The 16,848-nt window shown below is 56.9% G+C and overlaps 1 protein-coding gene and 1 long non-coding RNA gene across 4 annotated transcripts in view; both read left to right on the top strand.

Annotated features, from left to right (window-relative positions):
• The first annotated feature begins 10 nt into the window (after nucleotides 1-10).
• On the top strand, nucleotides 11-5,179 carry LOC122203385. Its single transcript, XR_006195150.1, has 4 exons — nucleotides 11-139; nucleotides 1,218-1,271; nucleotides 3,626-3,742; nucleotides 4,972-5,179. It is a non-coding gene; the product is annotated as an uncharacterized LOC122203385 (long non-coding RNA).
• Nucleotides 5,180-7,731: 2,552 nt separating this feature from the next.
• The window catches only part of RASAL1 (RAS protein activator like 1), a 30,356-nt gene continuing 21,239 nt past the window's right edge, over nucleotides 7,732-16,848 (top strand). The window contains exons 1-5 of one of the 3 annotated variants that reach the window (XM_042910140.1): nucleotides 7,732-8,312; nucleotides 9,098-9,303; nucleotides 13,409-13,465; nucleotides 15,597-15,710; nucleotides 15,849-15,910. In XM_042910140.1, the coding sequence (XP_042766074.1) occupies nucleotides 9,239-9,303; nucleotides 13,409-13,465; nucleotides 15,597-15,710; nucleotides 15,849-15,910 (298 nt within the window). In that variant the 5' untranslated portion in view covers nucleotides 7,732-8,312; nucleotides 9,098-9,238. Of the gene's footprint in view, nucleotides 8,313-8,959; nucleotides 9,304-13,408; nucleotides 13,466-15,596; nucleotides 15,711-15,848; nucleotides 15,911-16,848 lie in introns of those variants that run through there. The other 2 variants (XR_006195149.1, XM_042910141.1) reach the window with 2 other exon arrangements.

The raw sequence follows: 16,848 nt of genomic DNA, 5'->3' as shown, positions 1-16,848 counted from the left end.
CGGCCTGAGGCCTCAGGAGTCCATCCTGGGAGGGGAGAGGGCGGGGGGCCGCCCAAGGCGGGCAGGGCGGAGAGCAGACTCTGCCTATTCCAGAGACGGCTTTAAGTCCCAATGTAAACTGGGGTGCAGTGGAGAGGAGGTGGGTCCTTCAGCCAAAAATTTACCCATTTGGTGCCGCATGTCTGGTCAAGCCTCTTCCCGGCCGGGTGGGATGGGACGGGACGCCTCGATCATGGTTGTAACGGTTAGTTGTCTGTTCAAAGAGTAATTATTGGGCACCCACTGTTTGCCAGGTCCTGGGCAGGGCTATTCACTCCCTGGCAAAGTGCCGAGGGCCTACTACGTTCCATCCCTCCGAGGGTCAACACCTTTTGCTGGGGATGGGGCTACCCTGGCCCAGTCTCGTGGAGCTCCCAGTGTGGTTAAGGGAGATCAGCACCACCCAGGGGAGGCCGGGCTGGAGGAGCCCCAGATTTGGGGGATGGGGAGGAGCTGACATACCTTGAGCGATTACTGTTGTTCAGGCACTGTGCTAAGCGCTTTCTATGCAATGTCTAAGTTAATTCCTAAAAACGGCACCCTGGGGGACGGTATTAGAGAAAAGCGCCCTGACCAAAACTGCAGATACCCATGGGTCCTCCACCCAGAAATAATACACGCTAGCATCTCATCGTCTGTGCTTTCGATCGTTTTATTTTTGTTTTAAGTAATTTTTTTCGTGTAAAGAAATATATTTTCTCATTGCAGAATAACACTGTTAGGAAAAACCATGCACTCCTAAGCATTTTGTCTGAGCACATTTTTATTTATTTATTTGTTTGTTTATTTATTTATTGTTTATTTAAATGTTTATCTATATTTGAGATAGAGACAGAGCATGACTGGGGGACACAGAATCGGAAGCAGGCTCCAGGCTCCGAGCTGTCAGCACAGAGCCCCACACGGGGCTCGAACTCACAAACAGCAGGATCATGACCTGAGCCGGAGTCGGACGTTTAACCATCTGAGCCACCCAGGCGCCCCTGAGGGCATATTTTTAGAAAGGAGCTAAAATAATGTACATTTTCTCTTGGATCATTTTGCATTAAATTGCACATATATCTTTCTGCATACGTTGACGTGAAGTTATAAGCTACACGACCTAATTTTTTTCTTGGTTTAAAAATATTGAGGTATAATTTACATAATGTAAAATTCATTTTTTTTTTCATGTACAGTTCTATGGGTTTGGCAAATGCAGAAAGTCATGGGTTATCACCACCACAGTCAAGGTACAAAATGTTTCCATCACCCCCAAAAGTCCCCATGCTTCTTCATAATTAACCCTTGTCCCCACCCTAGCCCCTGGCAACCGCTGACCTGCTCTCTATCCTGATAGTTTTGCCTTTTCCAGAATATCAGATATGGAATTCTATACTTTGTAGCCTTTTGAGTCTGGCTTCTTTAACACAGAAGTGTTCACTTGAAATTCATTCCTGTTGATGGGTGTATCCATAATTCATTCTTCTTCATTGCCGAGTAGTATTTGATTGTATACCATGGTTTGTTTATTCAGCCTCCCGCTGGGTCATTTCTGGTTCTGGGCAATGACAAATAGAGAGCCTGTGTATTCATGGACAGATTTTTGTGTGAACATAAGCTTTCATTCTGCTCTGTATAAATATGTAGGAGCAGGATTGCTGACTCATATGGTAAGTATGTGTCTAACTGAAAAACTGCAAACTTTTTTCAAAGTGGCTGTACCAGTTTTAAAAAAATAAGTTGCTTTTTTTAAAGTGTATTTATTTGAGGGTGCCTGGGTGGCTCAGTTGGTTGAGAGACCGACTTCGGCTCAGGTCATGATCTCACGGTTTGTGAGTTCGAGCCCCGCGTCGGGCTGTGTGCTGACAGCTCAGGGCCTGGAGCGTGCTTCGGATTCCGTGTCTCCCTCTTTCTGCCCCTTCCCAGCTCACGCTCCGTCTCTCTCTCTCTCTCTCTCTCTCCCTCCCTCAAAAATAAAAAAAATTAAATAAATAAAAAAATTGAAAAAAAATTTTAAGAAGTAATACAGACAGATCCCATATCCCTCCACCCGGTTTCCCCCAATGGTTCCATCTTGCACCTGACCGCACAGTATCACAACCAAGAAATTGGCATCGATACAATCCACAAGCCTTAATCAGATCTCCCAGTTTTACATGCACTCATGCGTGTGTGTATTTAGTCCTATGCAAAGTTATCACATGTGGACCCCTGTGACGGTCACCGTCAAGCTGCAGAACATTCCTCGCTGGGATCCTTCATGCCGCCTTTTGATAGCCAGGACCCCTTCCCTCCCTCCTGCCTCCCTAACCCCTGGAGACTATTTATCTGTTCTCCATCTGCATAGTTTTGTCACGTCAAGGATGTTACCTAGGTGGAATTGTACAGTATGTAACCTTTGAGGCTGGCTTTTTCACTCCGCTTTGTTCTCTGGAGACCCATCCTACTTGCTACATGCATCAGCGTTTATTCTTTTTGATCGCTGAGTAGCCTGCTGCGGGATGGATGGCCACAGTGTAACCATTCAGGTAGAAGGACATTTGGGTTCTTGGCAGTTTGGGGCTCTCCCGAATAAAGCCGCCGTGAGGATTCACGTCCCGGTTTTTGCGTGAACGGAAGCTCTCACTCCTCTGGGATCGATGCCCATGAGCATAACTGTTAAGGAAACTGCCATAGTCTTTTCCAGAGTGGCGGTACCATATTCCCACCGACAATGCACGAGTGATCCGGTGTTTTGTTTTTTCTTCATCCTCGCTATTCTCGCCACTTTTGTTTTAGCCATTCTGATAGGTGCAGTGATGTCTCCTTGTGGTCTCCTTGCACTTCTCTACTGGCTATAATGATGAGGAACATCTTTTTGCGTACTTCTTTGCCATCTGTGTCTCCGCTTCGGCCAAATATCCGTTCCGCATCTGTCGCCTGTGTTCTAATGAATTGTTTTTAGCCGTTGGGTTTGGGGAACTTCTTTATATATATTCTAGATACACGTCTGGATGTGCCAGATAGACCTCTGTTGCGTATTTTCTCCCAGGCTGTAGCTTGTCTTTTCAGTCTCTTCACGTGGTCTCTCGCAAAGAACAGTTGTAAACGTTGACGGTCTGATCTGCTGCTTTTTCCTTCGTGCGACGTGTCACGCCCAAGGCAGGACTTGAACTCGGCCATCTGGACGTGGAGCCCACCTTCTCAACTACAGCACTTCAGATACCCTCGAGCCCGTCTTGGATCTCTCCCTCCTCAGGCTCCATTCCCTTCCTTTCCTGTTCGGAGCGTGTCCTCATCTTGAAGCTGCTAGGCGTCCTTCCCTTTTTAATCTCTATTCCCTTAGAGGCGGTTTGTTTGGGTGTGTTGGGCGGGGGGGGGGGGGGGGGGGGGGGGCGGGAGGACAGATGTTTATTGAGCACTTACTCTGTAGCAGGCACCGTGTGAGGACACAACAGTGGTTAAGGCAAATCCTGCCCACATGGGACATACAGGCTGATGGGGAGGTCAGAGGCCTCAAATGACTGCAAATATGTCATTATGCTCTGGAAGGCCTAGGGGAAGAAGCCCAGGGTGTAAGGAGCAGGGAGGGAAGCCTCTCTGAGAAAGTATCATGTGAACCCAGACCTGAAGGATAAAGAGGGGTGAGAAGAAGAAAGGAAAAGTATTCCAAGGAGACAGAACAGCATGCGCAAAGGCCCCGAGGCAGGAGGATGTGGCTTCTTCCTACAAGAGAACAAAGGTCTGTCTGTCGGTGTGCAGAATTCAAGGATGATGGGATGGGTCAGGCTAAACCCCTCCATGCCCCAGGCCTTTGCATTTCTGCTTTAAATGGGGCGTTGCTTCCAGGTCCTCTTGGGGCTCCCCTGCCACGCTGCTGAGGCAGAGGTCCCAGCCCCCCTCCCCCCACCTCTCTGTCCCCTTGGCCTGGGAGACGGGTTGGGTCGGGCTGCTGAGTGACAGCAGGACACAACTTCTAGGCTGGCCTTGCCCTTGGCCACAACCCGTAGCTCTGGAAATATCCACTCTCCCCGCGCCCAGATCTCATGCCTGGGTGGCCTCCCCCCGCCTACTTCTCCATTCCAAGGCAGGGGTGGGGAGGCCACCTTAGGGAGAAGGGCCGAGGAAGGAGGAAGCAGGGCGTCAGACTGGCAGCCGGACACCGTGTTTCAGGCTGTGGGGGGAGGGGACCTACTGCTTCCTCGGCAGCCAGCCCACAGGAGGGGTTTGGGAATCCTGCCCACTCCTCCCACCGCTGCCTCCTGTCCCACGTGGCTCTCTGCCCAGAATCGTGCCCCGCGATCACAAATGGGGCTTTGTGCTCCCGAGACAAAGAACGCACTCCTCACCCCCAACCTGGGCCCGGGTTTGTCCGCCTTGCCCCCAGCCTTGGCCTCAGAAGGGATGGTGTCACTTCCAGGAGGGGAAACTGAGGTCTGGAGGGGCAGACAGGTCTGTGGAGCCAGAGGAGGGGTCTGTCCCCGGTTTGGGGGCGGAGGTGTAGCGGAGAGGGGGTAAGTCAGCACTGATTAAGCTGCCACCCTGGGCGCCGCGGGGAGAAAGGAAGTAAAAAAATAATATGACTATTATCACGACGAGAGAGGCCAGATTCCAGCCCTGGAGGGGAACAGAATTCTGTTTAACCCAGCGAGTGCGTTCTGAGTCTTTCTTAATGTGCCACGCGGTGTGGGAGGCGCGGCATGAATCAGACATTGTCCCTGACATTTAAGAGATAAGACGAGTGTGTAAAATACCACCAAACAAGCGAACAAGAGACCAAGGTCACCGAACGGTGCCAACAGGCAGGGGTGAGGGGAGTGGAGGGGGGTGGTCGTGGCTGTCTTCCCAGCTGTCTTCCAGGGCTACCCGGAGGCCGTGCGCCAGCCACAAAGGCCAGCAGTGCCTTCAGAAACTGGAGGGCGCACGCATTATTTTTCTGATTATGAAAGCAGCGCATGTCATCATGTCTAGGAAAGCCCTGGAGCTCCTGCCCCCCTCCGATGCCTGATAAACATCTGCGGACCACTTCCTACCTCCTCCCAGGAGTGATTTCGTTAGCCGCCTGCTACTTTTGTCAGTTCCCCACTCCACCGAGAGCCCCAGGAGAGCAGGGCTGGGCTGTTTTATACCTCACTGTATCCCCACTGCCTGGGACACGGCAGGCACTCGATACGGATCCGTGGAGTAAAAAGAATATTATATATATATATATATATATATATATATATATATATATATATAATATTTTGTGGCATCAGAATCATGCTGTATAGATGGTCATGTTTACTGTGTTGTCCCCATTACCTACGTTTTCTTTTTCAGCCTTTTTCCCGTCTTTGAGAACATCCGTTTTAACAGCTTTGTAGTAGTCTATGACATTGACATGACATTGTCTATCCTTTGTTCACCGCACCCCCCACCCCCCTTAATCTTGATTCAGTTGAATCAGTAGGACATAAACAAGGAAACAGGTAGAAAAGGGAGTGGAAGGGCTTTCCTGGTGGAAGGAACAGACAGGGCAGGGGCAGTGTGGGGTGGGGTGAGGGGACGTGACTGAAATCTTAAGAGTGTTGAGTTCGGGAGCGGTGTGTTGTTAAACTGACCCCTCCCCCCGCCCCCCCCATTGTAGCATTTGCCAACCTGCATGGTATAAATTCTCCCACCGTGGACGATCTCAAGTTCCCAATGTGGCATGGCTGAACAAGGAGTCGGAAAGCCATGGGCACAGCCAGCCCTCAGGAGCGGTCACCAGTGCCCAGGCCCGGTCCCTCCTCTGACATGAGAAGCTCTCTCTGCTGTGTTTATGAGCTCTCCCTGGGCCCCAGGCTCAGCCTTTCGGATGCAGTGGGGGGCGGGGGGGGGGGGGACTCAGCCAGTTCTGGGCGGTAGGGCCCATCAGGGTCCAAGAACCTGACCTTGGGACTTCTCTTATCAGATTTTCTCCGCTGAGATGCAAACTTCCAGATTCCCCCTGCTCAGCAACCTGCAGCCGCCCGCAAGTGTGGCTGTTCCATCCCTCCCTGGAATTCGGGGTGGGGCCTCGTGTTCCACGGGCCACATCCTCAAGATCCAGCCTCAGAACTCAGCCACCCAGTGGGGCTCAATGTCAGGCACAGCAGGGGGTCAGGAGGTCCCATGGGCACTTACTGAGCCCTTGCTGTATGCCAGGCTGTGCTAAACACCTGATGTTTTTTCCATCCAGTCCTCACACCCAGGCTATCAGGTGGGTGCCATTATTATCCCCACTTTACAGATGAGGAAACTAAGGCCCCCAAAGGGTAACCCACCAAGAACACCCAGCTCAGAAGTGTAGGTGCCAGGACGCAGTCCCGGGTTGGCTTGGCTGGATGCTAACACCTCTGCTCTTACCTCCTGAGCTCAGCATTTCTTCCCGCTGATGGCTGTGGCATGCACCCCATGGGTGCTAGACCATGTAGACAGTGAGCAAGGAGATGATCATGGGCTTAGAGGAAAGGGGAAGGGGAGGAGGCTAACCATTTCTCAAGCACCTACTATGTGCCAGGAATGATGCCAGGTGCCCTCCACCGCCTCTTGATTACCTCTCACAACAGCCCGTGAGAAAGGTGAGCCCCTTCCACATGACAGCCCAGGCTTGGGTGCTCATGACCCACGCTCCCCTCTCCTAGCTGGGTAGCCACCAGTAGGTCCCACACTCCTCTCGGCCACCGTCACCCGCTGGCCCCTTGATAGGAGCTGCCCTGGGGGACCCCAAACCCTATGCCAGTTTCAAGTCAAAGCTTCTCACAACAACAGGAAGTGGCCAAGCCATTCGGAAAGTTTGAGGTCTGTGGCCACAGCCCCAGGCGCATTTCAGGGTCCAATGCCGGATACTGGACAGGTGACAGAGTTAGCTCCCTGGCGGCCTGGCTGGCATAGTCCGTAACCTTCATAACCCCCCTGGGGGCCTGGGGAGGGGTGTTCGGGAATGTGACTTCCTGCTCGGCTCCGGAAGACTGGCCGAGATGGCTGGTGGCAGTTTGGCTGGCATCCCAGGTGGCCCAGGACTAGGTCCCTCAGGTTCCATCAGGGGTCCCTGGGGGCTGGATAGCCTGTTTGAGATCTCTGCAGGGTCTCAGAAGAAAAAGCGTTAGCCAAAAGCTCCCCCCCTAGGTGGGGGTGGGAAATAGGTCTCACGAAGCACGTACCGGTTTCCCCTGGTGAGGATCGGGGGTGACTGGTAAGGCTCAAGAGTGGGGAGGGTGGGTGTTTAACATTCCCCTGGGGCTACTACTGCTCTGGACCCAACCCTGGATCACCTCTCGTACCCCGCTGTAGGATGTTGCAATACTTCTAAGCCCGACTAGACCCACATCCCAGATGGGGTAACTGAGGACCTGTCTTTGGAGGTTGCAGGACTCAGCAGATCGTGGCCAGCTGGTGGGGGGAGAACTCCAGGGATCTGAATCCCTTACCAGCCCGGCTGGAGTCGTGGGTGGGAAGTCAAGGAGGGAGCTTGGGAGGCTGATGGCTACTCCGGTGGCCGGGCAGGGCTCCCCTGGTCCCACCGGTCTGGGCGTTGGCTGCTGCAGTCATTCCGTGGGGGCCTTCCCATTGGTGCCCAGCCCTGGGCTGACCCAAGTGAGTCAGGCCTGGTGCCAGCTCTTCCAAGAACCCTTAGGCGGGTAAACAACAAACTCCTGGTGGGGGGAGGTGGGGGGAGAATTGGGGGGGGGGTGAGAAACGGTGTGTGTCAGGCGCTGCCCCGGGACAGGCTCTTCCTGTCACATTGTTTCAAATGTGCTTTTCAAACTGCAAGTTTTAAGACTTGAAAAATGTACCAACCTGAAGCTGAGGAGCGGAGAAAAGAAGAAAGCCTGTGTCTGGGGTGGTAGGGCATCTTGGAAGTCTTCCTAGGAGGGCTGATGTTTGAGTCATGCCCCAGAGGACAAGAATAACGACAGCAAGCCCCTTCCGGATGCGCCCCTTACTGTTTTGAGACCTGTGTCTGCTGCTTCCACAGGTGCTTTATCTCACCTAATTCTCGCAAGGCTCTGGGAGCCAAGTTCTATGTTATTCCCACGGAGCAGATGAGGAAACCAGACCGAGGCACAGAGAGGCTAAGTGACTTGCTCAGCGTCACGGCTACCAAGTGGTTGAGTCAGGCTTCAAACCCAGGAAGGCAAACCGATTACTGACCGACGCCTTCATGGGCCGTCTCATCCCTCTAACCTGTTTCTTTATCCATAAAATGGGGGCAACGGGGCAACGGTACTCAGTGCGTGGAATCATCACGGGGACGGACGACGACGACAGACTGCCTGCAAACCGCTTAGAACAGCGCCTGGCGCACAGTAAGTGTTCCAACGATTGGGGACGACTTGTCACCGCTGTCGTGGTTGTTATCTTCAGGCCTCCCCTCCCCCTCCGGCCGCGGCTGCCTCCCCCGCAGTGCCAGCCCGTGACGTGGGAGCTGCCGCTCGCACAGCCTGGGTTTAATTGGAAACTAAACGACAGGGAAGGGGATGTTCGAGGCCCCTCCCTTGACTCTGAACGGACCCCCCCCCCCCCCCCCCCCCGCCCCGGGAATGTGCGACTCCCTCTCTAGCGACGCCTCCCGCCGACCGCGGGTACTGCTCCCGGACAGGACACGGAGGTGCGATCCAGGAGGTGGCGCCGGGATGGTCGGCAAGGAAGGGCCGGGGAGGTGCGAGTGTGTCGGAGGGAGGGCAGGCAGGGGACCTACTGTGTCTTCTGGGCCCCATGCCAACTCACCGCGAGCCAGCGGCCACGCCCGCCGTGGCCGTGGGCCGCCCCCCACCTGGCGGTCCCAGCCTCCGCGCGCCCTGGTCTCCGCCGCCGGTGCGCTCGGGCGCGCTTGGCTGGGGCTCCGGCAGAGGGCGCGCGAGGGGGCCCGGGGACGGGCGGGGGACACGCGGGAGGCGGGATTGGGGGGAGGGCCCTGGGCTGCCCCTCCGCCCCCTGCCCGCCCTCCCGGAGCTCCAGCCTACGAGGCGAGAGCCGCCGGTGGCCCCTGCGCGCTCTGTCTCCTCCGCGCACAGCTCCTACCTGTAGAGTCCGAGGGGCGCCCCCTCCCCGGACACCTATTCTTCTCCCTCGGAAACCTCCCCCCCCCCAGCTACCCGCGTCTCGGACAGGCGGCGCTGGGTCCCCGAGACAGGGCGCCAGGCTCGCAGCTGCTGACATGTAGACGCCCCCTCCGCGGTCCAGCCTCGGCGCCTGGGCACCCTTCTGCCCGTAAAGTTTGGGGCTGGGCGCCATGGCCAAGAGCAGCTCCCTGAACGTCCGCGTGGTGGAGGGCCGGGCGCTGCCTGCCAAGGACGTGTGAGTACCCTGGGGCGGGTCACGGGTGAGGGGCGCACCGGACATGGGATGGGGCGGGGGGGCACCCGTTCCGCATGCCAGGGAGGGTCGGTGACGTGGGCAGGGGCTTCTTGTCTAAGACACAGTGTTGGGGCAGATCCGCCTTCACGGGGCGAGAGGCCCCATGGCCAGCGCTGTCCTAGTGGGAGGGGGTGACCAGACTTAGCAGACGCCCCACCCTGCCCCCAGGAAGAGGGATGTCTTTGTTCCTGGGATGTGCTATTGGAGCGGGGGGGTTGGGGGAGGGTCTCTTCCTTAGTGCCGGCAGGTGCGGGAGGTGGGGCTTCTCCAGGCCTGGGTGGGTGCCTATCAAAGGAAACCTGGGAAGGAGGCCCAGAGGGCTGGGTGGCCTCAGCATTCTTCTGTTCGCATCTGGTGGTATCAGGTGGCCCATCAATCAGGCCTGAGGGAAGCTGGGGTCCTCTTAACCCGGAGCCCTGAGCTCCCCAGCTAGGAGTTCCCTGGATGCTGAGCGGCTGGAGGGGGCACCCCCTCCCGGGAGCCCCCTCCCCAGCCAGGTGTGATGGGGCAGGAAGACCCTTGGGCTCCCCTTAGTACCGGTCCTTGGCTATGCTTCCTCCAGGGCTGAGTCAGCAGTTGCCAAATCAGCAGAACGGCAGGAGGGGTCCCCCTCCTGCTTGGCCTGGAGCCCAGAAGGGGCTCTGAGGTGTCAGCACCTGGACAGGTGTGGGATCCTTGGCAGGATATCAACTGTGTGACCTTGAACCGTGTTCCTGTTGGGTCTCCATTTCCCACCAGGGCATAGGAGCTCTGGCCAGGAGGCGCCCAGCCCCATGCAGCCGTGGGGGTGGGGAACCTGTTAGGATGTCTCCCGTGGCCAAGGTGAGCCGAGATCTGGATTCCGAGGCTTTGCCCAAGTTGAGGTTGGGGCTTAGCGATGCCCTGACTCCCCCAGCTGTGGGTCCCCAGTGGGGAGTATCCTGCCTTTGATTTCGCGAACCTCGCCCCTCCCCAACACTGGGCTGCTTAGAACAGTTGTAACTTCCCCTCATCCTCATCAGCCACCCCAAATAAACATGCACCTGACATAGAAGCAGAGCGCTCGCTGTGTGAACGCAGCATCTGGACAAGCCCCTGCTTCCCTCTTTCTGGGACACCCTCTCAGAGCCTCCGAGAATGAGATTCTGGAACTGTGGGGGCAGCGGGGCTAGAGTGGGGGCCTGGAAACTGCTGAAGGGCTGAGGGGGGCCCCTCCAGAAACCAGGCGTCCATCTCACAGTCCTGAACGAGGGCCATGAGGGAGTGGGGGGCACCGCCCTGGCCCCTGGACGTGCCTCGTGGGGCTCCTTCTGCCTTTCCTGCGGAGGAAGTTGACTCATACCTGGTTCCTACATCTCTCGGCCACGCCTCCTTCCCCAAGTTCCCGGGCCAAGGTGAGCCCCAGAGCAAGGGGGGGAAGGAGTCACTAAGCCCTCATTGGGGATCCAGCCACCCTGCCTCAGTTTCCCTGGCCGTTGACTCCCTTCGTCAGAGAGGTTCTCTTCAGAGCATGCTGGGATCTCCAAGCCCACGGAGACGCTTAGGTGGGATGTGTTCTCTCTCGTCTCTAAGAGAAAGGGCCCAGACTCTTCCTGAAGCCTCGTCAGGTTTGAGGGCAGCATGCAACCTGACTCTGGAGAGGCCTCAACTGATAATTCTTGAGTATTACTATTATTTTTTAAAGTTTACTTATTTTTAAGAGAGACAGCGAGCACAAGTGGGGGAGGGGCAGAGGGAGAGGGAGACACAGAATCCGAAGCGGGCTCCCGGCTCCGAGCTGTCAGCACAGATCCCGACGCGGGGCTCGAACCCACGAACCGCGAGATCGTGACCTGAGCCGAAATCGGACGCTCAACCGCCCAACGGACTGAGCCGCGAGGCGCCCTTGGGTGTTACCATTATTACTGATAGCAACTATGAGGCTTCCTCCGGGCCAGGTTCTGCACTTAACATTTTCTGTAGGTCCTGTTAGCAATTCCATTTATAAATGGGGAAACTGAGGTCCAGAGAGGCAAAGTCTCTTGCCCAAGGTCACACAGCTGGATCTGAGCCCTGACCGCTCCCACGTATAAACCAAACTGGGCAGGCAATGGCTGAGAGGACTTCTTTCCCACACTTGGGTCGGGGCAGGGGCCACGGGAGAGGCCAAGGGTCTGGAGAGATTGAGGGTCGAGGGGCAGCCTCCTGCCACTGCCGCCTCCTACCTGATGGGAGCCTGATAAGGCCCTTGTGCGTCAGAGCTGTGGAGCTGACGTGCGAGCCTGGCTCCCAGAAGGGGCCCCAGGGTCATGTCTGGTTGACAGAAGGGGGCGTGTCTCCCGGCTCTTTGGTCCTGGGATCCCAGCCAATCTTCCTCCGAGTCTGCGGTTGGGGAAACTGAGGAAGGGGACTCCACTTAAAAGCAGCTCGAGGATAGAGAACCCAGGGAGAGAACTGAGATACAGGGGTTAACCCAGCCACAGGCATCCAGGGCGGTAGAACCAGGTCGGGAAACTGAGGCTCGAACCCAGTGCCTTTGAGATAGATTCAGAAGGGGAGACTGAGGCCCGGGGCGCTGCTCGGAAGGGGGTTCGGAAGTAGAACCCAGGAAAGAATGCCGGGACACAGGCCACCACCCAATCTGAGGTGTTCAGGGATAGAGGCCAGATAGGGAAATGCAGGCACTGGAGCACCCACACAGAGGGAGTTAAGAGAAGGAGTCCGGAGAGGAAACTGAGGCACAGGGAAGGATTCATCCAGCAGATAAGGCTCAGGCTGGCTCCTGGTGGCCGACATCCCCTTCTCTGAAACCCTGTGGTATTTGTGGATTAGCGACGTGCTGAGCTGGTTGGGGGTGGCAGGGAGAGAGGGTGGGGGCTGGGACATCAAGAGAGGGGGCCACCTGGGGAAAGGATTGTGAGGTGGGGTGGAGATGTCATCGGTTAAGAGCATGTGTGCTGAGCCCCATCGACCCGGGTTTGAATCCTGACTCAGGCGGAGGATAGTGGGAAAGAGGATACATGTCCTCCTCCAAAGAGCTCACAGTTCAGAAGTTTGGCGGGGGACAGATACTAAATAGAGAAACGGGGGAGCAAGATGCCTTCAGGGGCTAGAGGGATCAGAGATCAATTTTACAAAGGACAGAGGTGATCAGGGACTTTGGGGTGGAGTTTGAATGACAGGACAGAGCCAGCCATGACCAGATCGGGGACAGAGTGTCTTAAGCAGACATCGACAGCAAGTGCAAAGGCCCTGAGGTCCGACTGAGCTTGGTGGAAGGCAAAGGAGGCCTGTGCAATGAGACAGAGGGGAGATGAGGGCCCTAGTGGACAGCTTGGGATGTGGCTGCTAACTCTTATTATGAAGGGGGGATAGAGCGGGTGTTGGTTGGCTCATGGCAACTCAAGGGGCTGCAGCATATCTGTGCTATTGGTTGGGCTTTGAGATCTGGGTGCCCTGGTCTATGCCAGCAGAGGCCCATCCCCACTGAAGGCTGAGTGTTGGGAGTCCTCTCCCCGGCGTAAGCCTCGTGGAAATGAAAAGCTGGGGAGCGCAGTGCCTCCCCCAGAGGGTGGCGTTAAGGCTCCTGGGGGAGAGCTCGGGGGTCAGCCCGTGATGCATCTCACCGCGCATTATCTCCTTTAGTCCCTCCAACTGCCCCAGGAGGTGTGTGTTAACATTAGAGAGTGGAAAAAGCGGCACCCATGGGGTTCCGCAGCTAGTGGGTGGTAAGCCCGGATGCCCCTACCCCCCCCACCCCCCCCCCGCCAGCCCAGCCACAGCTCCGGGCCTCCTGAGATCAGCGCTGGGAACTTTCTGGCCTCATGCCTCAGTGTTCCATTTCTGTGAGTGGAAGCCCAGAGAGCCCGTGCATGGTGACTCAGGCAGGCAGCAGGTAGGCTGTGCACCCAGGACATCGCCTGCCGGGCCCCTGCCTTCTTAGCTGGACCTGCCGTGTGACCCTGGGCCAGTCCCCTCCCCTCTCTGGCCGGCAGTTGCTGCCCTCTGTATGTATAATGAAGGTGGATCGGGACCCCCGCTCATGGCTGCCCTCTCAACCTCCTTCCCGAACCCCCTTCTCCTGCAGGTCTGGGAGCAGTGACCCCTACTGCCTCGTGAAGGTGGATGACGAGGTGGTGGCCAGGTGAGGAGTGGAGGGGCCAGACCCGGGGAGGGAGCCACAGGGCAGGGGACGGAGGAGGAACTCCTTCTAGACCTGGGGAGTCCAGGCACAAGAGGTCACGTTGAACAGGAGCTGGGGGAGGGCAGTGCTTACCCCGAGGGTGGACACGCGGGGCTGACGGAGGGTGCTTTGTGCTTGGGCCCCTCTGGGGACAGACAGCTCCCCTCCCCGTCCTGCCCCACCGACGGGCCGACACCTTCCCCCTGGACCTGACGATGTCCATGCCGGCGTCCCGGGGCTGACTCAGCGGCTGGCGGCCTGTGCCTCCCATTGTGGCCTCCCCGGAGGCGGGCATCTCACGCTTGGCCGGGCTGGCTGGTTCCAGGCCTGCTGGGTGCTGCGGGCACCGGTGTGTGTGTGTGTGTGTGTGTGTGTGTGTGTGCGTGTGTGTGTGTGCATGCCCAGCTGGGCCTGCTTGTGAGTGTGCACGGGGGTGTTGGAGGGCTGGACGTGAATGCCTGTGGCCACACGTACATGTCCCCAGGGGTGTGGGGGGGGTTGGGGGGCTGCCCTGCATATACCCGTGAGCACCGGTGCCCGTCTGTTTGGGTACACGGGCGCCGTTGTGAACATTTGTGAGGATGTGAGGGTGTTGGATGCAGGTGAGTTTTGGGTGGGGGTGGAGGGACATGGGGGCTGGGCCATAGTTGGCTCCCACCCCCACAGGCCGAGGGACATCTCTCAGCCCCTGCAGGCCCGGGTGGGTGGCTGAGGCCGGGGTTCCTATGGAGACGGCAGGATTCAGGATGCTTCTGATGTCAGTTACGGTCCAGATGGGCTGGGGGCGGGGAGCCCGCGCGGAGGAGGGTCAGCCTGCGGCACCCCAGCTGACCCCCCCCATTGTTCTCTCTCTGCTTGTGCTGCCCCCTCACCACATGCTGTGATGCTGCCCCCAGACCCACACGCAGATTTTCTGTGCTGTCTCCCCGTCCCTGGGCTCTGAAGAGGGACTTCCAGCCGGGAAAAGGCCCGGGCAGGGGGACGAGGGTGTTTGGGAAGAAGGGTCCCTCTGGTGGCGGTGCCCTGGCCTGGAGCCGAGGGCAGAGCGTGCATCTGCGTGTGCGTGCGTGTGTGCGTGTCCACGCTCTTTGCTGGGGAAGGGTGTGGGGAAAGGGAAGGAAGGAGCGGCAGGCATGTGACCAACTCTCGCAGCCGTCGATTCGGATGTGTCTTCACTGGGCAAAGTAGGCTCCCTGTTCCCTGCTGGGTAAAGGGAAGTGCTTCTGCAGGGGGGTCAGGGTCAAGATGCTCCACGTGCCTGTCTGTTTCTGGGCTTGTCTTGGTCCCTAACCCTCCTGGGGCTCCCCTCTTGCTCCCTGAGTGCTCTGGCCCCTGCTGACTTCGTGGTCTCTTGGCCCCTCACTCTTCCCCGTTTCCCGTCCAGCACCTTCCTGTTCCTCGGTCTCACCGAGCTCATTCCTGCCTCAGGGCTTTTGCACGTGCTGTCTCAGCCATCTTGTCCTCCTCTTCTCTTCCCCCTTTTTGCCTGACTAGCTCCTGCAGGAAGCCCTTTCTGGCTCTTGTGTCCACACCCCCCAGCCCCAGCCAGGCGCCCCTGAGCCAACCCCGATCACGGGACTCCTCTCACTGTGTCATAAGAGCTCAGGAGAGAGCACCCGTCCACTGAAGGGGGCTCTGTGGGGGCAGCAACCTTGGCACCTCTCCCTCTGATTCTCCGCAGCCCACGAGGCTTGACACACAGGGTGTTCGTGGAGTGAACGCACGAGTGAATGAGTGGAATTGCGCGTGTCGTCGCGTTTGTGGGGTTCCGCGTGCGTGTCTCTGCCCTCTCTCACCGCCCGTGTGTGAGTGTGTGTCTGGGCATCTGTGTGAACGTGTCTGTGTTCCTGCGTGTGTATCTGCATGTGTCTGTAGGTAGGAACACAAAGATGTGTCTTTCTAGAAAACCTTGAGGATGCACATGTGTATCTGTGTATGTGGGGATGTGTCTCAGGCTTCCTTGGTGATCCGTGAGTGTCTCTTTTAGTGTGTACCCTTGTGGGAGTGTGTGTGTGTGTGTGTGTGTTTGGGTCCCCAGGTGTCTGCACCTATGTGGCCCACGGGTCCCCAGCCCCTGTGCCCTCTGTTGCAGGACAGCGACCGTGTGGAGGAGCCTGAGCCCCTTCTGGGGAGAGGAATACACCATCCACCTGCCCCTGGATTTCCACCATCTGGCCTTCTATGTGCTGGACGAGGACACGGTGGGGTGTGTGTGCTGGGGACCGCGGCTCGGGTACCGGAGGGAGGGTGGGCTGCCCCGAAGCAACGTACCCACCCGCCAGCCCTCGATGCCTGGGCCCGCGACTTGATGACGTGGACCCTCACCTTGCCTACCTTGCCACAGGCATGATGACGTCATCGGCAAGATCTCGCTGAGCAGGGACGCGATTGCGGCTGACCCCCGAGGTGGGCGAGGGCAGCAGGCTTCAGCCGGGCGGAGGGCCTAGGGGTGGTCGTGCCTTGGCGGGGCGGGGGTGGGGGGGTATTTGCAAGCGCGTAGCCAGAGGCGCAGGGAGGCACGGGGCCTTCAGTGGAGAGTTATTTCAGTTGATGATTTTTTTTTTAATTTAATTTAGTTTATTTATTGAGTGCTGTGTGCTGAACACTTTCCAAGTGCTCTTACAGGAATCAGCTCATTTAATTATTGCAATAACCCCGTGAGGTAGGTACTCTCATTGTGCCCACTCCGTAGGTGGACATACTGAGGCACAGGGGATGGGTTATGGGGCTTGCCCAGGATCACAGAGTTATTCAGTGGGACGTCCAGGATTTGAACCGAGACTGGCCAGTCTTGTGCTCCTGAGCCCGCACTGTGTGTGTTTTGTTCTCTGCTCAGGAGTGGTGTCCTGTTATTTTCACTGTACCGCATTTTGCCTTTCATTCACCACGTACCTGGGAGATCTTTCCGTATCGGTGCCCTAAGAGCCTCCACATTCTTTGGTCTTTGACTTCACGGCACTCTGCTGTGTGGACGCACCATCATTTCTTTGGCTGGTTCCTTGTTGGGTGGCACTTGGGTTGTTCAGTATCTCTCCCTAGTTCAAACGATGCCGCAACGAACAGCCTTGTACAAAGACGACTTCACCCATGCGCGAGTTGTATCGATCAGTCTGATAAATTCCCAGAAGTGCATTTGCTGGGTCATAGAGTACCCCCATGAGCACATCTGAGAGTTATTGCTAAGTTACCTTCTATGGAGGAGGTAACAAGTTGCCCACCCTGTACCTTTGCCAACGATTACCAAACTTCTGGTCTTGTATCTGATAGGTAAAAAAATTTCCTCTTCATGTAGGTTATTTTGTAGTTCTCTGTGATTGAGACTGAAAGCCTCTTTACATATTTAA

The sequence above is a fragment of the Panthera leo genome, chromosome D3, assembly GCF_018350215.1.
Source record: "Panthera leo isolate Ple1 chromosome D3, P.leo_Ple1_pat1.1, whole genome shotgun sequence".
Taxonomy (NCBI): Eukaryota; Metazoa; Chordata; class Mammalia; order Carnivora; family Felidae; genus Panthera; species Panthera leo.
This window is presented reverse-complemented; position numbering and strand designations above follow the sequence as displayed.